Source organism: Rhamphochromis sp. 'chilingali' (assembly GCF_963969265.1).
Source record: "Rhamphochromis sp. 'chilingali' genome assembly, chromosome: 7".
NCBI classification, from domain to species: Eukaryota; Metazoa; Chordata; class Actinopteri; order Cichliformes; family Cichlidae; genus Rhamphochromis; species Rhamphochromis sp. 'chilingali'.
The window spans coordinates 4298544-4326349 of NC_137934.1; the positions used below are offsets into that span (position 1 = coordinate 4298544).

Below are 27806 nucleotides of genomic sequence, written 5' to 3' on the forward strand. Positions count from 1 at the left end.
AGTGAACATCACCTGTAATCAGTAACTCAGCCACTCATGTGAGGTTGTTTTCATGTCAATATCATCCAACCCCTTCAACTCTCACACACAGCCACTCGTTCACACAAGTACAAATGTGACAGCGGTGGTGGCTTTCGTCGAGTGATTGTATGAACAGCATCTAAAGGTTCAGAAGTTCACTGAACACACAAACACACACACACAGATATTCACAGACCCGCACATCCTCCTCTGAGAACTTCATAAGCCTCCTGAGTAGCCATCCTGTTGAACAGACAACAAACAGCAGCATGAAACGGGTCAAAACTTATTGTAATACAAACCTGCTGTTTCTGTTGGTCTGCTGCTTTCAAAGTGAAATACTTTCCTCCTCCGGAGAAACTCGGCCTTTTTGTACGGTTGGGTGCCTCAAAGATGTGATCAAAGTCTTCCTGTCCTATTGATAGCCTTTAACAATGGTTTTCTCTCTGCTTGTCCTTCTCAGTGAGTACGGCAAATCACATCAAATCACAATGACTTGTCACCTTTGTGAGACAGATTGGAAACTTGTCAATAAAGCTGTGAAATGATGGGGTTTTTTTAAGGTTAACAGTTGTTTGTTAAACTATCTGCAAACATCATGGTTATTGTAAATTTGCAGCAAAATAATGTGTAGTGCATCTGGACACTGGATGGATATAAAGTGTGTTTGTAATAGCGGGAAGGGGTGACTGTTTCACTGCATTAGCACTGCACATTTAAAAGAATTAGGCCTAAGATCAGTTCTCACATATTATTACCCCATATCGCTTTGTGGGAGTGTTATTTTATTATTATTATTATTATTATTATTATTAGCTAACTTTGAATTTAAAAACACATCTGAGAAAAGTTGGGATATGGGCATGTTTACCACTGTGCAGCATCCCCTCTTCTTTTGGCAACTGACGAATGTTGTTTCATTCTTATCTGATATTGGACTCTTACTGCTCAACAGCCCTTGGCCTTCTTTGTCATATGTTTAGTTTTGTAATGTGCTTCGGCACATTTCCAGTTGGTGAAAGGTCTGGACAGCAGACAGACCATTTAACCCTTGTATGGTGTTCGGGTCTGTGAGACCCGTGTTCAGTTTTTTTCAAAAGAAAAATTAAACAATTAATTATTTTTTCACGTGGAAATGTGTTGTGTCTTTCCACTCACTCCACTTGATTATAACTGATTTATTTATAACATTTTATATAAAAGAAAAACGAGAAGCACATTAATTCATAAATGTGATCTTGAAAAGGTAAAGGGAAAAAATTAACCATGTTTGCTGTTCATATGTCTTGTAATTGGGATGAAGTAAACATCTGTTGAGTAATTTAACATAAAATTGTTTGATAGTGTTAATTTGGAAAGCCAAAACTCTAGCGGGTCCACCAGACCCATGAACACTGGCTGAGTAACAAAAATACGAACACCACACAAGGGTTAAGCACCTGGAGTCCTGTACCACAGAGCCCTGGTGTTGTAATAGATACAGTTTGTGGTTTAGCTTTGTCTTGCTGAAGTATGCAACCCCCCAAAAAGCCATCATCTAAATGGGATATGTCATTTTAAAATCTGCCAAAATATTTCAGCACTGATGGTGCCTTTCCATGCATTCCCATCAAGGATCCAGGCTTTTGAAAACAAGCTTCAGCATGAAGAAGAACAAGAAGTACTGGAAGTGAAGGTATGGCGCCCACAGAGCCCTGATCTCAGCATCATTGAGTGTGTCTGGGATTACATGAAGAGACAGAAGGATGTGAGGAAGCCTACATCCACAGAAGATCTGTGGTTACTTTTCCAAGATGTTTGGAACAACCTACCAGCCGAGTTCCTTCAAAAACTCTGTGCAAGTGTACGTATAGACAAACAGCAAACATGGCTCTCTGAGTCATGGTGGGGACCAAGATAATAAGCAGACTGGACTTACATCAGTTGCAGTTCAGGAGATTCGGGCACCAAACCTCTCAGTGGTTGAATGAGAATGTGCTGCATTATGTTGATATTGGAGGGGACGGGAAACTGATTCACTCAACAAAATAGCTACATTCCACATTGTCCTGAGGGATGTTATGTTATTTAGCTGAAGATGGAGATATATATAAGTCAAGAGACATTTTCACATTTGCAATTGGTCCAAAATTTAGCAACCGCTGTGCCTTTTAACTAGAAACTGTAAATTACTCAAATTTAAGTAGGAATGAGGAAAATCATGATTAAACTTTTAACTTCTTTGCATGCAATAAATACTTAATAGTTTTCAGGATCCCTGGATGAGATCCTGAAAGAGACATTTATCCAGGTATTTCTGATTGTTGGAGCAGGGAATCAGGAAATGGAGAGGACAGTTGGGTTGGAGTAGCCTTCTTCCGCATGCTGAATGTGTCACGATCCTGGATCTTCTAACCCAGCATTATGAGTTTTAGTTTATTTTTATGTTTAAGTCCTTTATGTTTTCTAAGTTCATTCCTATTATGCCTAGGTTGTCATTACAGTTCTTAGTTATTAGATTCCCCCTGTGTCTTCCTACCCCTATGTTAAGTCTCCCTTGCCCTTCGTGTCATTCATGTCAGCATGTCTTTTGTTAAGTTCATGTTGTCAGGTCTGTGTTTCATTATGTTTCCTGTTTTATTTTGAAGGTCTGTGTCCTATGTCAATGTAGACAGCTTTGCTTCCTTTGTCTCGTTATGTCAGACTAGTTTCAGCTGTTTCCCCATGAGTTTCCACTTCCCATAATCACCCTTGTGTGTATTTAGTCTCTGTGTTTCTGTTCATTCTTTGTCTGGTCGTCTGTGTTCGCGTCATGTTCTCCATGCCATGTTTCTAGGTTTCATATTACAGGTTTTTCATGTTGTTTGTTTAGTTCTCCCAGTTTAGGTTAATGTTAGTTTTACTTCAGTTTGCCTTGCCCTTTGTTTGTACCTTTTTTACCAGCCTCGTTAAACGGCTCGCTTTTTATTAATCCAAGTTTTGTTCCACATTCCTTTTGTGTCTGCATTTTGGGTCCACTCTTCTCAATACATACAGTCTGCCTCAGCCAGACTGTGACAGAATGCACAAGCCAGTTTAGTTTTTGGTAGGCTTCATAGGTATTGAATAACTCCACAGCCAAAGCAGTGGTGTGATGAAGTGGTGCAAGTTTACCTTCACAACACTCGAGAAAGAGAAAATCACCACAGCAGATGAGATGCCACATGATACAGAGAATCCAGCTGTTTCCACCCTGGCCTCCGCAACAATGCACTCCATCATCTCCTAGTGCTTTAATTAGATCTCTAGTTTGTGCAGCAGATGCTGGGGACAGCACCTTATCTGTGCCCACAGCACTGCCTGTGACAGCTTTCACCAAATGAACCCTTGGCATATTTTAGCGTTGCTGCTATGTAATGTTCAGTTTCCACTACCTTCTAGACTGTTAAAGATGATAGCTGTGATTTATAATAACACTTAAAAACATAAAACTACATGCTTTTTTTCCTCTGTTTCTGTAGAGACCAACAAATTCAAGTCCACAGCAAGAATGCTTGCCACAGTTTTCTTTTATATTAGGATAAAACCCAGAGGCACACTGATTATAAATGCAAAGGCAGGACTTCTGAGTATCATGACGTCATGAAGTTGATGTATCATGAAGTGTCATGAAGTTTAATAGGCATATAATTAATGAAACATTGATAATCAAACGATAACTAATAAAAACCTGCTTTAATTCTAAACGTGCTAGTTCTATTTAGGTGTCTTTGTTTTTTTATGTTTAAGGAGAAAACCAGGCCAAAGAGTGTTGCTATAATCATCACAATTTAACATTAGTGTGTGTAAAGGTCACATATATGTAAGTTTCTGTAATAAAATGTTTAATTTAACACGACTTCACTGTGTGCTCTCTTTGGAGAACTCAAGACTCGTTTATACACCCATTCATGTACTCCTTGCTTGCTTTGCCTTTCCTTTAAATAAAGATGGTCCTATTATCACTAGAGAGATGGCTGAGCTGAGAGAGTGGTTACATTTTCCAGTGGCTCCATCTGCTGGCCTTAGCCTGCCTTTCCCTGTTAGCAGTCGCACCACCACCCTAGAAACCCTGCCTGCGTGCCTCACAATCTTTTTTTTCCATGTTTTTTTTGCCCAGCAGAACCTTCTTACACCAGAACAAACAGGAGTAAAGGAAACAATAATTTGTTAACAGTACTAGCAGAAGCAGGACATTGCCACACAATAGCCAGACAACCAGGCCACAGCCAACATGACTCTATGCTAAAATTGAAGCCCAGGGATGTTGCAAAAAGAAAGACTGTCTACCCTCCCCAGTATGTGCACATCATATATATTATATATATATATTATATATTGTATTATATACTATTATATGAAAATATGTATCAAAATATCAGAGACTATATCAGATTGGTATTAGCAATACTGCCCTGTATTTACTTGGTATCAATACCAAAATCTGCAGTATCGCACAGCACTAATTAAAATGTACCTGCAAGGCTAGATACAACTGTTGAGCAACTCTTTTTGTAATTTCCAGGAAGTGTTTAATAAATGCGGAAGCAATTAAGGTCAAATCAATGTGACAGTGAACAAAAACAGAGAAGATATTTACAGAGTCTTTTGGTGATTGTCAGATGTGTTTATTTGACAGAAAACAGATTCAGTACCTTCTTTAAACACAGAAGAAAACCATCCAGTACTGCTGAATTAGATTTGAATTCTATTTAATCTAATGATTTCAAATGGCTTCATCTTGGTTTTGCTAGCTCTACATTTCAGATCCTGCTGCAAGATTCACACACACAGCTGGTGATGTGCTTGTAAGCGTATTGTCTGGTAGTCAGGTCAGAGCAGTGCAGGGTCATCGATTTCTTCTCTGAGTTCTGCTCCACGCAGCATTTGCACTCCTGCTGCAACATCAAGTCACCATTTAACACCGCAGTGAGGGGGAAGGGTTAAAAAGGACAGAGGAAGGTAATGGTTCAAGGTTCAAGGTTCTTTATTTGTCACATGCATAGTTATACAAGTATAACACACAGTGAAATGTAGCCTGACACGCTCCTCGACATGTGCAAAAATTGGGGGGGGGGGTGTAGAGGAAGAACATTATATATATATATATATATATATATATATATATATATATATATATATATATATATATATATATACATATATATATATATATATATATATATATATATACATACATATAGTATATACACTGGGTGAATGTGCAGTAGTAGCAGCAAGCAGGTGAATTCTGTACATTAATATGAATAGATATCTGACTATTTTACAGGATAGACAATATAAACATATTTAAAATTAAAGGAATTGAAATGTACATTGTGCCTTGGTTTAGAGTGTCTGGAAGAGAGTCCTGTCTCAGTCAATTATAGATGATGTGAGAGGGCGGGTGTGTGTGTTTAGGGCCCGGGTGGCTTGGGGATAGAAGCTCCTCTTGAGTCTCTCTGTCCTTGCCCGGAAGATGCGGAACCTTCTACCAGATTGCAGAAGTTGGAACAGTTTGTTGCCTGGACGGGACGGGTCCTTCAGTATCTGCGCTGCTCTAGTCCGGCATCTCCTGGTGTAGGTGTCCTGAAGCGGGGGGAGAGCAATCCTGCAGCAGCGTTCTGCTGTATGGATCACTCTCTGGAGAGCTTTTTGGTCCTTCACACAGCTGTTCCCAAACCACGATGTCATGTTCTGTGTGAGGATGCTCTCCACAGCGCCTGTATAGAAAATCCTGAGGATCTTTGGAGAGACCCTGAACTTCCTCAGTTGTCGTAGGTGATACAGGCGCTGCCTAGCCTTTTTGGTCTGGACCTGAATGTGGGCAGCCCATGTCAGGTCTGAGGAGATGTGGACACCAAGATACTTGAAGGACTGTATTGGTATTTTTATATATGGTATTTTTAATGTATTTTTAAACATACAGAATAAGGAAAGTAGATTAAAATCCATCTAAATGTCTACAATTCAAGCTTCACTTACACTTATGCCCTAGTTTTCATTTTCCTTTTATATGATGGCATGCCTGTTAACCTGTATTTTTACTTAAACAGTGAAGATTTGCTCTTACCTCAATTGAGACGAACATTGTCCCTGGCATGCGGGTATCTGTATTACAGTAGAACAGTTTTCTATGGTGATGTTGAAGCTGGACACCCTGGGAGCACAGGCCCTTTTACCTGAAAGTGGCAGAAGTATAACAGAAGATGAAGCACAGTGAGCAAATCCTTTCAAAAATGAATGACATTAAACATTTTGGGTGCAGCAGAGCTGCAGATTATTAGTTATCTTTAGTTACAAGTTGGACTTCTGTAAAAATAAAGAAAGTGAAAGCAGTCTATTAGACAAAGTTCAGAGTTATAAATAACTCATGGTTTTCCTTTTGTCTTCATTTACATGTATAACAGCAGTGTTGGTCATCCCAAATTCTGTCCTCCTGGAAAAAAAACAGAAGCTTGTTCTTCCATGCATACTGTACTTTTGTAGTAAAATAACCATTTTGACCATAGTTTTTACCATATTTTAAGACAAAATGGTTGAATATTTAAAACTAGTCTAATTACATATGACATGCATACATTTTATTACAATTTTGAATAGAAGTAAATATTTAAAATATAAGTCTAAGGAGCTTGGAAGGAAAAGTGTCCTAACTTCTTCAGTTCTAAGAGCAAGTTCTAAAATATAAGTTTATTGTTTTAAAATCCATATTCTTAGACACGGGTTACAGTTTCAGGATCACTGTGTAGGTTTTCAGTACCTCGGGGCAGCTTTCTTTGGGACAGACTTTAGTCTCAGTCTGAATCCCTTCTTTGCTGCAGCTAAATGACTTGCAGAGATGGGCAGGATCTGTCCATTTGTCCCCTGCCTAAACACATATAAACCAGACAACACAAGATATTTTGTTATCATTTTGTTTCAGTCAAATTCAAACTGATCTCCAAGGAAAAAGAAACACAGAGCACAGACACAACACACCTTGTATGTCTGTTCATTATAGCTGCATGTCTTCTCAACTGAAAAACAAAACAAATGTTCGCAAAAATGAGCTTGAATAATAAGTAAAACAGCAGCATTTTTCAGATGATGCACAACCACAGCCAGAGGTACAAAAATTTGAAAATTTCCTAATATATGTGTCACTTAAATCACTTAAAAGTCCCTCAAGTGACTCCAAAATGCAATGGCACTTTGGGATCATGACAATGTGTTGCCATGCAGAAGTGAAAATAAGTGTGTGTCAAACAAAGATTTCCATCTAGCCAGGTCGCCTTCTACTGTCTTTAAAAGTGGGATGTGGTTTAATTTAGTTAATTCTGAAAGCTTAGGAGAGACATTAATACCTAAATATTTTATATTTCCACATTGCAGTGGGGAAGGAGAAGAATTATGGAAGGAGCAATTAATCGGAAGAACTGTTGATTTCGACCAGTTAATTGAATAATCTGAGACACCTGAGAAAGAATTTATCAATGCAATTACCCCAGAGATATTGGTTTGTGAGTTTTGGAGAAAAAGTAACACATCATCTGCATAAAGGCTGATTTTATGTTCTATATTCTTACATTTTATGCCCTTAAATGTTGTAGCCTGTCTAATTGCTGCTGCTAGTGGCTCAATAAAAATTGCAAACAGTGAAGGGGAGAGTGGGCATCCCTGTCTGGTGCCCCTCAGAAGAGAGAAGCTGGAGGATGTCTGGTCATTTGTTCTGACACAAGCTGTTGGGGAGTTATATAATATTTTTAACCAGTTTATGAAAGAAGGTCCAAAACCAAATTTGTGTAAAGTTGCAAATAGAAATTTCCAGTTAACTCTGTCAAATGCTTTTTCTGCATCTACAGAAAATATTGTAGTTTCAAGGTTTTTGCTGTATGAGTAGTCTATTAAATTAAGTAATCTACGAGTGTTTGTTGAGGAGTGCCTACCTTTTATAAAACCAGTTTGGTCAGGATGAATTAAAAGGGGGGTTATTTTCTCTAATCCCTTTGAGAGAGCTTTGCAGATTATTTTAAGGTCTACATTAATAAGGGATATTGGACGATAGCTTGAAGGAAATACAGGGTCTTTGCCTGGTTTTTGTAAGAGACTGATATTTGCAGAGTTCATATTTGGTGGTAGTCTACCATTTTCTTTGATTTCCTGCAACATCCTGTGAAAAACTGGTGCCAGAATCGTCCAGAATTCTTTGTAAAAATCTGTTGGAAAACCGTCTGGACCTGGAGCCTTATTATTGGGCATACTTATCAGAGCTTCCTGGAGTTCACCTGGCGTCAGTGGCGAATCCAGTGCTATTGCTTGGGTGTCTAATAATTTTGGAAGAGTTATGTTGTCGAGAAATTGATCAATTTCGTTTTTAGATGGGTTTATTTGATGGTGTATATAAAGTTTCATAGAAATCTCTAAAAATTTTGTTTATTTTTTAGGATCATATATTGTGTTCCCAGATTAATCTTTAACAGCACATATAGTTGTTTTTTCTTTATTGATTTTTAACTGGTTAGCAAGAAATTGTCCGGATTTGTTACCGTGTTCATAATTTTGCAGGCAAAGTCTTTGTACTAAGAATTTAGTCTTTTTATTAATAATTTCATTTAATTCTAGTTTTCTCTTGCGTATTTTGTTTAATATTTCTTGATCTTGGTGTGACACATAGGCTTTTTCTAAAGATTTGCTGTTTTTCTCTAGTTCCTGAATTTTTTTGTTTTCTTCTTTCTTCTTATGTGATGAGAAAGAGATTATTTTACCTCTCATCACGGCTTTCCCTGCTTCCCAGAGGACAGATGCTGATGTTCCAGGAATGTCATTGAAGCCTAAATATAGAGTCCATTCTTTTTTAAAGTATTTGATAAACTCTTCGTCTTTGAGCAGTGATGTATTAAATCTCCAGTTTTTTCTTGGTGTAGTATTATTCATCTGTATTAGTGTTAAAGATACAGGAGCATGATCACTGACAGCTATAGGATGAATCTCGGGGTGTAATGTTACTCAGCAGTGAGCTGCTGACCAGAAAATAATCCAGACGAGAGTAAGAGTGATGGACATGTGAGAAGAAAAAATATTCCTTACTGTTGGGGTGAAGGGAGCGCCATGCATCGCAAAGACCAAAGTCGCTCATATACTGTTTGATTATATTTGTGGACTGCCAGTTACGCTGAGTTCCTGTTGTGTTGAGCCTATCCATTTCTTCATTTAGTCCCAGGTTGAGGTCTCCCCCAAGAACAATTGTGCAATCTAGGTGTTCGGAGAGTGTACTAAAAAAACCGTGGAAGAATGAGGGTTCATCAACATTTGGACCATATATACTTACAATACCTAGCTTTTGGTTAAGTATAGATAGTTTGACGATTAGGAATCTGCCCTCTGGATCTATAACTGTATCGAGTACTGTGAAATTAATATTTTTATGTATTAGAATTGCTACTCCTCTTTGTCTAGAATTATAACAGGCTGAGAACACATTAGGAAACTCAGGTGTTTTAAGTTTATTCAAACCTGTGACAGGCATGTGGGTTTCTTGTAATATTTGATACTGTATCATTTTAAATACCTATAAATACTGTGTAATTAGAGGGTCATCTCACCAATGATGTCCATCGATAACAACCGGCCCTGGTGGACTTACACCACCACGATGGTGGCATTCACAGTCTGCCTTTGGAGTGCAGGTGTTTCCTTGGTTTTGGTATGTATAGGCAGCCACAGCCCTCCACAGAAGCATCATCCACTCCACATCGAGGGTCAGACTCAGTAATGGAGCGGCATGTACTGTTACAAGCTCAGATGTTGTAGAAGAACTCTTGGTTCTTTGGACATGTCGGAGCTGTGAGACAACAATGTGATGAGCACGAATGGCACTTTTTTAAAAGTAATTTGTCACATTTTCTGCTGTGCAAAGTTCCACAATATTTGCTTCCTTCAAAAATCCAAACACTTCAGACAGACTTTTACATTTGTAGTGTACACAAGTTCTTAAAAACATGAAAAACATTGATTTCATCTTTTCTGACTAGTTATTTTGAATTAAAAAAAAAAAAATCTCAGTACTGGCTCTTCTCCAAAAAGTCTAAACCTAATGTGTCTGGTATTAACATTATTAATATATTCAATATATTATGTAATCCTTTGGTGTGTGAATAAAGTTTACTTACTGCAGTTGGCAGCTTTTCTCCAGTCACCGATCAAAACCCCAAGACTCGCACAAGCTTTGGCGTAGCTGTCTAATGCAATGCACAAACACCTCTGCACATTGTTGCCACAATTACAGGTTCTTTGAATACAGGCCTGCCAGCAAATACAATTTTCACCTTAATATTGATAAGTCAAATTAACTTACACAAAGTTGCTGTTTGCTCATAATGCGTGCTTACTGTGTAGTATTGATCCAGTGGCAAATGGACATGGCACTTAGCAGATATGGCAGTCGCACTGATCAGCACAGAGCACTTTTCATCAGCAAATATTTCTAGAAAAAAGGAAATTTTAATTTGTAAACATATCTTGTGGGGATTTTTTTTTACTGTATCACAGACAAGCATGCAAACTACCAATAAAAATCTGTGCTGCCTTATAATTCACACCACAATAATCATTGATATGAAAACCAAAATGTCAATTTTGTCATCAAGCTGAACTCCACTATAATTCCAGTTGTGCATTGCAGTGTTTGAATGTATACATGCCTTTTCAGTTTTAGTTACAGTTATAATATTAACTGGTACCATTGTGAGTGTTGATGCATGTACTGGGTATGTTCACAGTGCAAGCGCCCAGACTCCAGGACAGAGCAAAAGGTTCAGCTGAGAGCTCGATGATGCCGCTGCTGCTGGTGAAGTCGTCTGTGCCGTCACTGTTGCCGTTGCCACAAAGACCTGAACGATAGACTGACTGACCAAAGTGGATCGTGCCAACCAATGATGCTGTTTAATGTGTTATCACCAGTGTGTTTCCAACCTGAAATGATGCCCTTGTGTTTCCTAGGAACAGACATGTAGAGTTGGATTTCAGGTGACATCTGGAGTCGGAGCTTAATATCAGAGGATGTCAAGACTTGAATGTACATAGAGGACTGCCAGAAAACCTGGGCCCCATCTAAAAGGTAATCGGTAAGATAATATAATGTTAGTAATTAAGGCATTAAGGCATGTTTCTATTACAAGGTTGCCAAACAATTTATATGAAATTACCAGACTGATAAAATTCACTAATCTCTTGGTCTCCAACTTTAGCCATGTTGTTTGTGAATGTATACGTTTCCTGAAAATAAAAACCGGTATTCAAGGTTACTTTTTATGCTTGCTAGTTAGATGTTGATGGTTTTAATTTCAGTGTTGAAAGACTGTCTTTACCTGCAAATGCTGGAGGAAAACAGCTTGTATTGATGGATCCTTTTTAGAAAATGTAATTATTACTGTCCAGTTGAAGCCCTGCATGTGTCCATAAACAAATAAACCAGCAGTTATTAACACAGGCAACTCGAGAAGATTCATATTAATGAAAAGGGGAGGAGGACAAATTACCTGTAATGCTAGGTATGTACATTTACCAGGGACAGTGTACTGTTTGCCGTCAAATGTTGACACAAACTGACCTTCAATCTGACATTTAATTGGGCAGTTTTCAGAGCAACGCCACTTCCCACCTTCACACAAACTGGAGACAGGGTTGATGAAGAGGTTTAAATAATTTCAATTCATTATTCACAAAAAAATCCTCATAAATATAAATCCCTTTATCTGGGTCCTTACCATGTCTGACACTTGGTGCTACGTTTCTGTCCAGGTCCTGCCAGCGAACACACAGGTGCAGTTTGACACATTCACACAGTGGAAGCCATCCAAGTGATCATTAAGCACTTTGCCTACGCACATGTTCAGGACAGCCTTAAAATGTGGCAAACAAACAAACAACAACAAGAACAAAACACATCAATGATTTATAACCTGGGGAAATTCTGGCAAGGCTCACCCTCTGGGCAGACGCAGGAACTAGTGATATCCTGGCTGGAAAAATGGGGGTTTGGGTTGGAGCAGGTAGGAACAAATGCAGCACCCTCTTCTTCATAAAGCAGTGCTCCCCGACAAGTTGGTCGAGCTACATTCATCCACCAAAACAGGGACAGCTACATCAAATTATGGTGGGTACAGGATATGCCACTTATTGTTATTAGTATTAGTATTTTAAACAATTAGTTACCACACTGGGTCACAGATCTTCATTTCTCCCACACATTACTGCTTTTTCCACAGTGCAGAACAATCTCTCTAAAGAAAGCACAGCCTATGTGTTCACTGTTTTCATATCCGTAAATGTTTTTGTGACACAGCTGGAAGTAATGAAGCCGACTTGATTGCAGACAGCCCAAAGTGTAGGAGAAGAAATGTTCACATACCTGGTAGTTTAAAAGACATTCTTACATTTTATTTGAAAACTGTAAATACAGTTGTCTCAGAAATTCAGATTCATAACGACTGCATAACTGACCCGTTATAATGTGTTAGTGAATCATCTGTCTATTTTTCAAATTTGTATACAGAAACAAAATTACAAACAAAAAAAACAAGTTAATGTAAACCACGTGAACCTACTGGATTAGGAACAGAGACAGGATCCCTTGTTTGGCATGTGTCATCTGTAAGCGCGCTCCCTCTGATCAGCTGCTGCTCATTGCCTAGATTCATGAAAAGGTGCATTCTTTGAGCAAAGTGTCTGTAAACAACTGTTATCATTTGCAAAGAAAACCTAAAATATTCCTATAAAGTGTCTGGTTATCATTTAGGTCACACCTGTTACGTTGCATTTTCCACACAGTCCAGTCATGTCAGTGCTCAGCTCCTGCTCCAGCTCAACCTTTACAGCAGATCAAATATTAACTTTAGGAGTTCCACTTATTGATTTAAAATGCATATATGTGTGTGACTGTGGTTAAGTTTTCCCTCACCTTGAGAGTGTCTATTCCTCCAGCTACACACCAATCAAAACTGCCTCTACAGCTCTTGAAATTAAATGCAGGAACGTGACTTAGAATTGGGGAGCACAACAGTGTTCAGCAGTCAGCAGTTAACACCTCAAAGTGTGAGGGCCCTTAGGCTGTATTCACCAGTTGACTGAGGCCTTTATTTAATAAGGAATTTGCAATATTATCTCTCTTCCCCTAAAGGGGTACTTCTGTTTTTCCCACAGTCCAAAGACATGCCTAGGGGGGAGAGGCTCTAGCCCCCTCTGTGACCCATGAGTTGAGGAGAATGGATAGACAGATGAAACAAAGATTAACTACCAAAATGACAGGAAGAGAGAAACAGCTTGTCTGAAGCATACCAGTGTTTATCGATTATATGATAATGACCCAAGGCATACTGCAAAAGCAACACAAGGGCTTCTCAACGCAAAGAAATGGGATATTCTTCAAAGGCCAACTCAGCCACCTGATATCAACCCCACAGAGCAGCTTTTCAATTTCTGAAGACAAAACTGGAGGCAGAAAGTGGCTGCAGTAAAGGCCTAGTATCTCAAGAAAGGAAACACAACATCTGGTGACTGCAGAGGATTTTTATCATTCTTCCAAAATACTGTTTTAGGGGATGTATAAACACTAAGAGTAAAAACCCCAGAATAAGATTTAAAATGTACAAAACTAAGCTAAAAGATACAAAACATCTACAAAGACATGAACGTGCAAGAAAAAGAAAAAAAAAAAACAATCTTAGTCCAGGGATCTACCTTGGAGATGAAAGAGTGCTAACCTTGTTCCTCATCTATACCCAGAGGCCTGTTGTTTGGGGATTTTGGCTTGTGTTGCTAGTTTGACTTGCTTAACTGAGATAGTTGTTGTTAACAAAACCCCAAATGTAAAAAACTTAGCAAAGTCATATATGGTCTACATGTATATATACAATTGCGCTGAGACAAAGGGATAAATTGAAAAGAAACAGTTATACCTCTTCTCCAATCACGTTCTGAAAGTGAAATCTGATCTAACCTGGGCTACACCCCGGGTCAAGACAACCGCAGCTCCAGTTTTGTTCTAAATCTTATCCTCTTACCTCCTTCTTTTCTGATGCTTCCCTCAAGACGTAACAAAGAAAGTGAATTCAATTTAGCTAGATTACATATTGTGTGTTTTGCTTTAAGAAAAGAACATTTGTTATTGTATAAGAATGAAACCTGCTAATCTCTGCAATTCAGAAAGGCGCAGTCCATTCTTCAAACATCACTACCAATTACTATTATCATGTTATTTGTGTTATTTAATTTAAATGACATTAAACTGATCAAAAAATATGTAGCTTGCAGCCAGTTGTAGATGTTTTGTTGGAAAAGTATACAAATCTTTCAGAAATAAAACAAAGATTCAAATGTCCTAGAAACTCTTCTTTTCAAAGACATGACTCATTTCCTAAATATAAAAATAGGCTCTTACTTTGATTAGATCTTTGTTTTGTGTCATATCTTTTAGCTTATAAAATAGTTTAACTTTTACCAAAAAAAAAAAAATGACTAACAGTAAATTTGGTAGCATTAAATATTCTGGTGGTCACCAAAATTTTTCAAATTTGACATACAGCTAATTTCACTGACATGATCAGACACAAACACGTTGTTTTCAACTAAAAAAGAACCAAAACAATTTCAATTAAATTATTATAATAGCATGCTGGGAGTGCATGTATATCATACAGCTTGATAGTTGGTGATTGGTGGTTTCCTTTAAGGAGGATACTTACCATGCAAATTAGTGACACTAGCTGTCATTTAAACTACACTATATATATATAAGAATACATTGGGAAGATGGCCCCAACTGACCGAGTGCTCAGTGAATACCTCAGGCAGCAGAAACCCAAGAAAGAGGAGGGAGACGAGGAACCATCATGGAAGGACAGGCCCCTGCACGGTATGTACCACCGGCAGATAGAGGAGGTGGCTGATATCCAGAAATCCTACCAGTGGCTGGACAAAGCTGGACTGAAAGACAGCACAGAGGCACTAATCATGGCAGCACAAGAACAAGCTCTGAGTACAAGATCCATAGAGGCTGGGGTCTATCACACCAGGCAAGACCCCAGGTGCAGGCTGTGTAAAGATGCCCCAGAGACAATCCAGCACATAACAGCAGGGTGCAAGATGCTAGCAGGCAAGGCATACATGGAACGCCATAACCAAGTGGCCGGCATAGTGTACAGGAACATCTGTGCCGAGTATAACCTGGAAGTCCCGAGGTCAAAATGGGAGATGCCCCCAAGGGTGGTGGAGAATGACCGAGCTAAGATCCTGTGGGACTTCCAGATACAGACGGACAAAATGGTGGTGGCTAACCAACCGGACATAGTGGTGGTAGACAAACAGAAGAAGACGGCCGTAGTGATCGATGTAGCGGTTCCGAATGACAGCAATATCAGGAAGAAGGAACACGAGAAGCTGGAGAAATACCAAGGGCTCAGAGAAGAGCTCGAGAGGATGTGGAGGGTGAAGGTAACGGTGGTCCCCGTGGTAATCGGAGCACTAGGTGCGGTGACTCCCAAGCTAGGCGAGTGGCTCCAGCAGATCCCGGGAACAACATCGGAGATCTCTGTCCAGAAGAGCGCAGTCCTGGGAACAGCTAAGATACTGCGCAGGACCCTCAAGCTCCCAGGCCTCTGGTAGAGGACCCGAGCTTGAAGGATAAACCGCCCGCAGGGGCGTGCTGGGTGTTATATATATATATATATATATATATATTTTTTTTTTAGAAAGGACTGACTGTGACCACAGTTCACCATGCCATCCACAAATCTATCATTCATTACATATTTCATCAATAAAGTGCTAAACAGCCTGCTGCATATATTACAGTAGTGTAGATTGTAGTTGAAGAACTAGCCTTACCAACTACTGCCAACTACTAAAAAGAATTTCATGTATCATGAAACAATGAATGAAAAAGAAAGATGACACAGGACTGTTGAGCAGCTAGAATCCTACACCTGGTGAAAATGGGAGAACACTGCTCTTTAAAAGGTCTAGAAACTAATTTCCTCAGAATCCAGATGTTTATGGACTGTTGTTAAAAGAAGAGGTGGGGCTACGTAGTGGTAAACATGGAGATGCGTACGTTTTCTCAGTTTATAAATTTAATGTTTTCTTTTGAATAAACTATAAGCTTTTGAGATTTGTGAATGATTACTATACATCTTAACATTTTCAGAATTTGTCATTTGTAATTTAAAAGGTATACTGAGTTGTGCTCTACTACTATCAAAAGTTCAAAGCTTTTCCTACTTTCTAACCAACATTTAAATGTAGGTGTGTAAAAATGTGTTTTTGATGTCTCAAATGAAAAAGAATATTCTGCTTATCAAATACACAATTTCGTTTTCAGCAGGTACCTTTAAATCATGCCAATTTCAAAACTCTCTGACCCTACCCATAGCCAGAGGGTGTTGACCTACAATCTCCTTGTCTGAAGATTTCTAAACAGCTCTAATCCATGTACCAATCCAACAATCTTTGGAATTCCACTTGACCACTTAATGATAAATGATTTTGTTCATTCAGTCTGACCTTGATAACTTAAGGTAAAGGTTTTCCACTGAAGGCCTGATGGGAGGTCAACGGTTGCTTTGTGTGTTTGAGTAAGTATAACTCAGGCACGATGGCGGTATTTGTTCAAAAATGACCAAAGGTTTTATTGACATTAAGAAGTACCATACTCCAATCTGTGTAAGGTAGGTAAAAACAAGCATGTACTCAAACACGGGTCATCCATGACTAAAGGCTGGCAACTGGAAAAAGAGAATGCATTGAAACATTCAGAGTATTGCCAACACCAAATGCTGGATATTAATAAAGGCTTTAAAGCAAGACCTGGTAGCAATATTAAGACATACTTTTGCACTTTTTCTCAACGGGTTATTATCTGTGGGTAAACTTCATTTCTTATTCATTTAAAAATTGCAAAATGTGAACATGTCTAAATACCTTCTACAGAAACTTTTTGTGAAACATTTAAACTATAACTAACATGTGCATAATTAACTCGTTCAAAATGTTCTCGTTCTCTTAACTGGGACTAGTAGGTTTGAGTCTATTACTCCAGTTCTTTCCGACCTGCACTGGCTCCCCATTAAATATCATATTGATTTTAAAATCGTATTGCTTGCTTTTAAAATCATAAATAATACCGCACCCAGCTATCTTACTGATCTCCTCAGCTTAGATCAGCAGGCCAAATGCTCCTGGTGCGACCTAGATCTCGGCTTAAGACCAGAGGTGACTGTGCATTAGCCTCTGTTGCACCCTACCTCTGGAATAATCTCCCTCAAGCTATTTGCGTGTCTGATTCAACTAAATCTTTTAAATCTCAATTAAAAAGTTATTTATTTAGCCTATCCTTCCCGGCTTCCTAGAGCTCGCATTTGTAAGTGTGCTGTAATTTATCTTTTTGCTCTGATTAATGTTTATAATGATTTCATTTCATTTCATTGCCTTTTGGCTTGTGTCTACTGTATTCTTGGTTAGTTATGTCTCCCTCCTGTCAATATATTTGTATCTTTTATTGCTTTTATTTGATTCTGTGAAGCACTTTGGCATACCTCTGGTTTTTAAATGTGCTATATAAATAAAATTGTATTGTATAATTTTTAAAAAATACACTGAGACAAATGGGTAGGAATCGTGATGAAGTTTATTATGGAGTTTTTACATTCAAGAAAACAGAGAATACATGCCTTCATAATAGCAAATCATTCACTTTATTTGATATAAAACTGATTCAGCATTTACTTTATATAAGGAACAACATTTTAATACATTTAGTTTTCATGTGACAGTCTAATGGATAATTCTTTCTTTCATCTGAGTTTTATTTTTCAGCTTGAGCCGGAAGATCTACAAGCACAGCTGGTGATGTGCTTGTAGTAGTATTGTCTCGTACTGAGGTCAGAGCAAAGCAGAGTCACGGGCCTCCTCTCTGATATCCAGTCCAGACAGCATGTGTTGCGCTGCTCCAACAGGTCACCATGTAACTCCACCCTGTTGCAGAGGAGAATGGGAGTGGGTGAAAGTGGGATAGAAGAGAGAAACAAAAAATCTAAATTTCAGAAAAATATCCAAAGTTCGCACAGAATTCATACAACGAATCTAGATGCACTTTTCTTTGGTTAGTGATTATGAAGTGAATAACAAGGGCCTCAAATGCATTAATTTGCATCATCACTATTGCTCATCTCACCTTGGCTGAGATTCACATTTCCCCTGACACACAGGCATCTGCATGACAGTGGTGCAGTTATCTACGGTGATGTTGAGGGTGGACATCCTAGCAGCACAGCCCTGGTTACCTGAAGTTTGAAGTAACAAAGTAGAGGTGGAACAATGTAAAGAGTGTGAAATTAAAATAAATAAATTATAGCTTTCATTTCTATGTGAAATGTTAGATTTAGGGTCTGACTTACATGTAAAGCAGCAGTGTTGGTCATCCCAGATTCTGTCCTCCTAGAGAAAAAGCCCCACAAGTTGTAGACTTTAATTCTTGCGCTTGTTCACACAGTATTTAATTGTAGTTTCTAAGCATCTTTTAAGGGTAAGTCTTTCTTTCTCACAGTGCTTGTTCTGACAGTGTTCTTCTATTGTTATTATGTGACATTTAAATATTGAATATAAATAAATTCTAACACTTTAGCTTTGAAAAGCTCTGCAAATAAATGTAAGTACTGTGTAAAGCTTCACCGATATGAGCTTATTATTGTAGAAAATCAATCTAAGATTTTACAGTTTACTTGAACATTTTTACCTCAGAGCAGTTTTCATTGGAGCAGACTTTGGTCTCAGTCTGAATGCCGTCTTTACTGCACTTCAGTGACCTGCAGGGATGGGCAGGATCTGTCCACTGATCTCCCACCTACATGCACAAAGAACATTTTTAATTTAAAATGAAGAATCAGACAATGGTTGACAATGATTAACAATTTCAATCAATTTAGTACAAAGAGACATTACAATAAAATTCAATGCAGCATACCTTGTATATCTTCTCATTATAACTGCAGGTCTTGTCAACTGAAAAAAAAAGACACGTTTTTGTGTGTGTGTTTGACTTTGCTATGTTTTTAACAGCAGACATTTTGATATGAAACACAAGTGTTATTAAGGTTTAACCTAACATTAGTTAATGTGATTTGCAATAAATGTGTGTGCCTAATATTTCATGTCAAAATGTTTCCTAAATGATTAATTAATTAAGAAGAGGCCACTTTAGGCTTCTCCCTCGATACAAGGGGTCACCACAGCAGGTAGCTGCGTTTGAGTTTATGCTGGATGCCCAAATGGGATTTGTGGATGTGAACTACAAACCTTTTACATTCAAATGCATAAATCATTACAATATGGAGCCATCTATTAAACAAATCACCCAAACAAACAAATTAAAAAAACGACAACAAGTAACTGACTCTTCAAATATATTCTGGGTCACTAACAACATCAAAGATGCAGCTTCACACAACTAAAATATATCTGCTAATAGATATAAGGTGTTGTTCTACATGTATTTGTGTATTTGTTACTTGCTCTTCTGCGATGCATTATCACATAATTGCCAGTTGAGATTTGGAAGTATGAACATGTATGCCAAGATATCAGCAGGAATCTCTTATCTCGTATATATGATATTTTTGAAGCATTACCAACAACAAAGTTTGTGAAAACTACTCCAGAACTACTTCTTAATGAATGATGATAGCGATAGGTATGGAAACTGGTATTGGCGGAATCATTCTACCATGCCTATTTTTTAAAACTTTTTGCTGGTAAACTGGTAAAAATGAAGCTTTGGCTTCTAGTTTGGAGTAATCATTGCTGAGAACTAGAGATCACACTTGTTGAGATTAGACTGTATCTAGAGTCAGGGTTAGTTTGTCTATGCCAATTTTTCCCTTTCACTGTCATATTTTCATCATTTTGTGCAACAAATTCCAACTAATTAAAAGCTGAATATTGTGCTGACATTTTGTCCTCGCTTGGAGATAATTTAAATAAAATGGCAATTTACGAAAAAAAATAAAAATAAAAATTTGCAGTCCTGTTTGACCTTATAGTTATGGAATATAATAATTAATTGTTTGTTTTGTGGGGAGGTTTGCAATCATACACTGCAAAATCTCCAGTGTTAAATTGACACTAGAAAGTGTCTATATGTGTCCACTCTTTTGAGTGTTAAATTAACACTTTTGACAGTGTTATATTTCTAACAGGAAGCTAGTCAGTGTTGAAGATTAACAATGACTAACACTGAGCAGTGCTGATTTGCTATCATTTGCAGTGTACTTCAAATATAACTTCCAAATTGAGTGTACAGGAAAGGAAAATACCTGGAGGTTAGACAATGTTAAGTTCATAATATACCCAACCCCTGAAAAGTAAGTTTACTTACCAGGTAATATTGGAAAATATTGTTTGTCTTTCTACAAAATTACCAAAAAATTATGCAGTGCTTTAAATTACTTATGAAGTACTTAAATTGACTTATAATACAATCATTTGTTTTCTGTAAAAATCTGATTTGTTACCCTCTTGTTCCACTTTACCTACTTTTAAGTATTTGTACTTTATTTAAATATATTGTCATTTATTTTAAATACATTGAAAATCTGATTAATTACAAGTGAATTGCACCTTTAATCATGGGCCATATTAAAGATTGTTACCCAACATACTTATTTGATAAGTACGGCTAATGTGATTACCAATTTTAGGAACAGCGCATTACCTTACTTTGTTGCAAATACATTTGACTAAAGCACATGTCATTACGCAAAAAAAAAAAAAAATACAGAAATTCTATAATTCTAAAAGATACTGAAAACTTTAAAAAATCAATCATTAACTGAACTAGAAAATATGAAACACCTTTACTTACCACAAATCGCATCACCACAGCAGGAAGTGTTTATCAAAACTGCATTGGGGCCACAGAGGGGAGCTGGCTTAGGAGGTGGTGGAAAGCACTCTTCAGTCATAGTCTGGTTGTTACATCTACACAGTTTGCAGTTGGACTGCCAGACTTCACCAGGCTGAAACACACATACAGAAATATTTGTAAATCTACACTCAGATCTAATACTAATACGCTTAAATTATTTGAGCTAAACTGTTGATTACAGAATGTGTCACATAACAGCAGCATCCCTGTGGAAATTTGTAGCTTTTACTTACAAGTTTAGGTTCTCCACTTGGTCCTTTGCAATCTTTAGGGAAAAAAGAAAGAAAATCCTTTATTTATCTTCCTGTAAAAGACTTCAAACAAAAATTGTCTAGGTGTCATTGTCATCATCTTAGGCTATACAACTTACAGGAACAAACAGGCAAACAGATGTTTGAGTGATTTCCTGCTCTGGTCAGGTTGCTGGGACAGAAACAACCTGTGCTTTTTTTTTCAAGCAAAGCTCCTGGATAGCGCACGCTAAAAAGCCGGAGAAAAGCATGAAAATGGTGTAAATCTTCAGAATAGTATATGAAGGAAAAACATGTGGAAATTACAAGGTGCAATCAGAAAACAGCTTCCCCAATAAAAATCGAAACATATCTAATTTCAGATATGGGATGGCCAACAAACACATTGTTTCAATGCACCAGACGTGAAGCTGCCAGACACACCAAATTTCATAAGGTATCCCTTAAATGAACTAGAAAATTATAGTAAAACTCAGCCTTGAAAATCTTACGTTGATTAAATTCATGGTGCGAAACTCCACTGATTGTCAAACAAGACAGTGAGGTCACATTCAGAACCCAGTGCATTCAAGCATTTACACTCTGGACTCTTAAAAAGTGCTGTTTGGCTCCTTGACATAAAAGTTATTCCAGTTTGACACAGAAGTTGATGCAAGTGGTAAAACTAGTCTAAACCTAGCCTCCCAGGAGGCTTTCCTAATGTGCCTTGGAGAAGACCACAAAGAGATCAGTCTTATATGACCAAGCTGATTAACTTTTTATCTGCATCACACCAAAAGTAAAGTTTCCTAACCCTCCATAGCAGAAGTCATCCAACTTTGTGCTGCATTCTCTGTAAACCAATCCTTCTGGACATGGCACATCTGAAACACGATCAAGGACACTGACGTTAATAATACATCAATTTAAATTAGAACTTGCAAAGAAAGCAAATTTATTCATAAATCACTTAATTTCTAGCTTTACTGGTTTGCCATGTTAATTGTAAGACAAAAAAAAAGACGATGCATACCACAGGTTCCATTAGTCAGTCCTCTCCAGTCAATACAGAAACCAAAGCTTTTACATTCTCCTGCAGCTTGCTCCAGAGATGAGCAAGAACCATTTAGGTTCCTGCATGAATCAAACTCACAGTTCTTCTTTTTAAGGTTTAGATCCACGTAGTTGCTGCAGTTTTCAAAGACACTGGAGAAATTGAAACAAAGTGAATTTAAGAATATTTGCTGAAATTATACACAAAGAGACAGAGAGCCACACACTATTACAATTAATAATCAAAATAAAGCAGTATATAACATGTAGATTTATCATGAAGTACACTTGAAGCAGTTTTAACACAACAAATCCATGATTAGTAGGCTACATTCATGTGTGGACCTTACGGGTGGAGTAGAAGTTCACATAATGGGTTTGGAGGGCAGGGAGGCGGAGGTGGGGGAGGAGGTACTGAGGTTGGCCCAGGAAGACAGGGTACATCCCTTGGTGCAGAATTACAGGCAGGCTTCAGAGGATCTGGATACACCCAGTCATAGGCCGTCTTATCACAGCAGCTGTCATCCTCAATCTGCCCTCCTTTACGAATACACGATGCTCCACCACACACACCTGGAGGGAGAATTGATAAGTGAGCTCTGATAAGCTTATACTTCTAACACACTTCTAGCACTCCATCCAGTACTCACCGCATTGTCCCTGGGTGTTATTGACGAAATGCTCCATGGCCAGGTTCACAACCAGGGTATAGGATGGAGTGAGGGAGACATAAGAACGAATCTCTGGGAGATGAATTGACACCATGTACCCCGTGGTCTCAAATCTGAAACCATTCTCCTCATATGGTGGTTGGACTGTCACATTGTTCAGTGTAGCCTAAAGTATAATAACATTATCATCAAAATTAGCTGTCTTTCCAGTGAGTATTCTCAGTTACAAACTGCTGTATAATTACTGAATATGGATGCATGATGAAATCCTACCTGTACTACAAACAATTGTGTGTTGATGTTGAGCGCAGCTACATTGTTTTGATATTTCAGAATGAGTCCTTTGGCACAGGAGCCTTGCAGGCCAGGTACGCAATAAAAGTTGTCCACAGCAATGGTCAGATTATGACGTGGTGACTGCTCCTCCACCAAGATGTAGGAGCACTGATCCAAGAAATCAAAGGGTATTCCTTGGAAAGAAACATAGTGGGGATCCCCAAACAGCTCACAGTGACCTGGGAATGGATAAAAACACAATTTGGATTTCAGCTAAAAATAAGAATCTGTCAAAATGCCAACCTGAGCCAGCTGCACAACTCTAATAATGACATTCTGGGTTAGTCAGTCAGTGGTATGGTCACTTACAGTCACATTTCCATGTTTCACAGCATCCATCCGAGACCTTTACGGCCCGTTCTCTGGGACAGGGCAGAGCTGTAGACTTTGGGCAAACCACTGGGGTCAACTCTATCTTTCCACCAACACAGTGCTTATCAAAGCAGTCCTCTGACCATGTCTCCCCACAAATCCAGCTTTTTTTACTCTTCAGGTCTACACATCTACAGACTGATGCTGTGGCAGAAAACAGTGAACGCAAAAATACAGAAACATTGATTAGGTTATTCTCATGAATGACTACTATGATCATAAATGAAAATGTCTAGCTGGTAGTTAGTTAGGTGGTTGTAGACATAGGCAAGGCAAGGCAAGGCAAGTTTATTTGTATAGCACAATTCAACAACAAGGTGATTCAAAGTGCTTTACAGAGACATTAGAAACAAGAACAAATAAAAAGCATGATTTAAAATTGAATAAAACAAGCAAATAAACTAACTAACTAATTAACAAACAAACAAACAAACAAACAAACAAACAACAGTATATAAAATCAAAACAGATAAAATCAGAACAGTAGATAAAATCAGTAGTTAAATGTAAGTTTTGAAATTTAAGCTTAAAGTGTGGATTTGGTGCTTTATTCAAATGCAGCTGAGAACAGGTGAGTCTTCAACCTGGATTTAAATAAACTGAGTGTTTCAGCTGATCTGAGGCTTTCTGGGAGTTTGTTCCAGATATAAGGAGCATAAAAGCTGAATGCAGCTTCTCCGTGTCTGGTTCTGACTCTGGGAACTGATAAAAGACCGGATCCAGATGACCTGAGGGATCTGGATGGTTCATACTGGGTCAGGAGGTCATTGATGTATTTTGGTCCTAAACCATTCAGAGCTTTATAGGCCAGCATCAGAACTTTAAAGTCTATCCTCTGACGGACAGGCAGCCAGTGTAAGGACCTCAGAGCTGGACTGATGTGGTCCACTTTTTTGGTCTTAGTGAGGACTCGAGCAGCAGAGTTCTGAATGAGCTGTAGTTGTCTGACTGATTTTTTAGGTAGACCTGTAAAGATGCTGTTACAGTAATCAAGCCTACTAAAGATGAATGCATGGACTAGTTTTTCCAGGTCCTGTTGAGACATCAGATCTTTTATCCTTGATATATTCTTGAGGTGATAGTAAGCTGACTTTGTTATTGTCTTAATGTGTTTTTCTAAGTTTAGGTCTGCATCCATCACTACACCCAAATTTCTCGCCTGGTTTGTGGTTTTTAGATGTATAGATTGAAGTTCTCTGGTGACCTGTAATCGTTTTTCTTTGGCGCCAAAGACTATTACCTCAGTTTTGTTTTTGTTTAGCTGGAGAAAATTGTGGCACAACCAGTCATTGATTTCCTCAATGCATTTACCAAGAGCCTGTACAGGGCCTCGGTCTCCTGGTGACATTGTGATATATATTTGTGTGTCATCTGCATAGCTGTGATAGTTTATTTTGTTGTTGTTTATAATCTGTGCCAGTGGGAGCATGTAGATGTTAAACAGAAGGGGTCCCAAGATGGAACCTTGGGGAACTCCACATGTGATACTTGTCTGCTCAGATGTGAAGTTACCTATTGATACAAAGTATTTCCTGTTTTCTACGTATGTTTTGAACCAGTTTAGTACAGTTCCTGAAAGACCTGTCCAGTTCTCCAGTCGTTTGAGTAATATGTTGTGGTCAACTGTATCAAATGCTGCACTGAGATCCAGTAAAACTAGGACTGACATTTTTCCACTGTCTGTATTCAGACATATGTCATTAAACACTTTGGTCAGAGCGGTTTCAGTGCTGTGGTTCTGTCTAAAACCTGACTGGAAGGCATCGTAGCAATTATTCTGTTTTAAGAAGTAACTGAGCTATTGAGAAACTGCTTTTTCAATGATCTTACTTAAAAACGGGAGATTTGAGATCGGCCTGTAGTTGTTCATTTGTGTCTTGTCAAGATTGTCCTTTTTCAGTATAGGTTTGATTACAGCAGTTTTTAGTGATTCTGGAAACACACCTGATAATAAAGAAAAGTTGACGATCTGTAACAGGTCTGACTCTAAAGTCTTTGAGACCTTTTTGAAAAAACTTGTTGGCAGGACATCTAAACAGCAGGAGGAGGAGTTCAGTTGACCTAAGATGTCCTCCAGGTCTTTGCTGTTAATAGGTTGAAACTGTTTCATGGTGTTTAAACAGTTTTTTGGTGGACACAGTACATATCCTGGATCTGCTGTTGATGTACCAATTGCTTGTCTAATTTTTTGGATTTTTTCAGTGAAGAATTTGGCAAAGTCATTGCAGGCCATGGTCGAATGAAGTTCAGCTGCCACTGACACAGGAGGGTTTGTTAGCCTGTCAACTGTAGAAAATAAGACCCGAGCATTATGGCTGTTTTTAGTGATGATGTCAGAGAAGTAGGACCTCCTTGCATTCCTCATTTGTAAATTATAATTGTGAAGTTTCTCTTTATAAATGTCATAATGAACCTGGAGGTTTGTTTTTCTCCATCTGCGCTCAGCTTTCCTACACTCTCGTTTTTCATTTTTCACCAGTGTGGAGTTTCTCCATGGAGACTTTTTCCTTCCAGAGATAACCTTCACCTTAATGGGAGCAATAGTGTCCATTACATTTAACATGTTAGCATTGAAGCTATTGACGAGCTCATTGACTGAAAGCTCTGGGCAGGTCAGGTGTTAATGGGAAGACCTGGTTAAAAATTGCACTACTGTGTTCAGTTATACACCGTTTTGTGATCACTGTTGTTGATATATTTGTGTGGGCTGAGATTTTACTTTCAAAGAAAACACAGTAATGATCAGACAGGCCCACATCAGACACAGTAACCTTTGAAATGCTCAGGCCTTTGGAGATCAGTAGGTCAAGAGTCAACTTAAGTGTTTTAGAGGTATTACTTGTCCCCTCGTGTTTGGGAGCAGTCTGTGGCACACAATGTATGTTTACTATGTTTAAAGATCTTTTAGAGTGCAGCTCTCTGTGTTTTGACAAGGCCACATGTCTCCTGTCACCTAAAAGTACAGAAATTTTAAAACCTTCTAGTAAACAGGGTCCCAGCTTCTCCTGGGAAAAGTCATCACTGCCATAATCCTCACAGCCCGGACCCTTCACACATCACGCATCAGACTGCGGAGACAGGGCATGAAGAGGAACTAAGGGGGGCGAGGCTGGGCAATGTGACTTCGATTGCTCTGTTGAGGGTGGGGCTCGATGGCGAACCTTTGGCCGCTCTGGTGGGGGGTTTATGGGGGACAAAAAGGGATTGGGACGGGGGGTAGATCTGAGCCCAGCATTGACCCGCTCCATCATCTCCTCAGTGAATTTCAGGTGTGGGGAGGAGGGAGAAAGGGAGGGGGAGGAGGGTGATGGCCTGTCAGGGGTTTGGGGGACTGGGGAAGGTCGTGGTCCCTTGTCCTGGTCGTTGGTGTTGTTGAGAGAGTTGGAGGCAAATAGGGACCCCTCTTCTTGCCTTAGATGTCTCTCCTTTCTGAGGCTCTTCCTCAGATGCCATGGATGTCTCTCCTTTCTGAGGCTCTTCCCGGGTGGGGGCAAATGGAGCTCCTCCTCAAGGTTTCTGCTGGGCTTTGTCTGTTCTTGGAGTACTGTTTGTTCCTCTTTATGAGATAACTCCTCGTTTATCTCAGCCTTGGCACCAAGCACGGATGGATGACGTATGGAATAAAACAAGTTGGAGGTGAACAGTTTCACCCCTGACTTGTTAAAATTAAATCCATTTGCTTTGAACAGATGCCTGCGTTCCCAAAAAATATTAAAGTTGTCGATAAAGTGCACTGAGTGGTCAGCACATGCTGATATAAGCCATTTATTCAGTGTAAACAACCTGCTGAATCTCTCGTCTCCTCCTCTGACCGGCGGTACAGGTCCACTGATGAATACAGCTGCATTCAGAGAGTTTACAGTATTTAATAATCCAGTAAAGTCCCGTTTCAGAACCTCCGACTGTTGTTTGGACACATCGTTTGACCCTGTATGCAGAACAATGTTTGTCACAGTTGGATATTCATCTGCAATTTGAAGAATTCTCTCCTTCAGGTTGTTGACCATATCGTTAGGAAAGCAGAGGACTTTAGTGTTCTTACCGCACATCCTTTGTACATCCTTTATGGCAGAGTCACCCACAATCAGAGTTTCAGGCCTAGCCTTTAGCTTTCCCTGTGGCCTTTCACTTTTCAACAGATTTTCAGACCTTATTTCGCTGCTTTTAGAT

The 27806-nt window shown here is 38.7% G+C and overlaps 2 protein-coding genes across 2 annotated transcripts; both read right to left on the reverse strand.

The window, feature by feature from the left end:
* Positions 1 to 9797: 9797 nt before the first annotated feature.
* On the reverse strand, positions 9798 to 11648 carry LOC308399796 (mucin-6-like; the record flags this gene model as incomplete). The annotated part of the gene is made up of 6 exons (XM_080887228.1): positions 11538 to 11648; positions 11367 to 11444; positions 11205 to 11274; positions 10972 to 11109; positions 10740 to 10889; positions 9798 to 9841 (listed from the first exon to the last, which is right to left on the reverse strand). The coding sequence occupies exons 3-6, from the start codon at positions 11248 to 11250 to the stop codon at positions 9798 to 9800; spliced, it is 378 nt and encodes a 125-aa protein (XP_080743354.1). The 5' UTR covers positions 11251 to 11274; positions 11367 to 11444; positions 11538 to 11648.
* A 6216-nt stretch (positions 11649 to 17864) lies between these two features.
* LOC308399798 (apomucin-like) lies at positions 17865 to 22404 on the reverse strand (the record flags this gene model as incomplete). The annotated part of the gene is made up of 10 exons (XM_080887230.1): positions 22238 to 22404; positions 22019 to 22088; positions 21345 to 21454; positions 21208 to 21239; positions 20912 to 21065; positions 19016 to 19053; positions 18788 to 18895; positions 18450 to 18489; positions 18227 to 18335; positions 17865 to 18027 (listed from the first exon to the last, which is right to left on the reverse strand). Exons 5-10 carry the CDS (start codon positions 21009 to 21011, stop codon positions 17865 to 17867), a joined length of 558 nt encoding a protein of 185 aa, XP_080743356.1. The 5' UTR covers positions 21012 to 21065; positions 21208 to 21239; positions 21345 to 21454; positions 22019 to 22088; positions 22238 to 22404.
* Positions 22405 to 27806: the final 5402 nt, after the last annotated feature.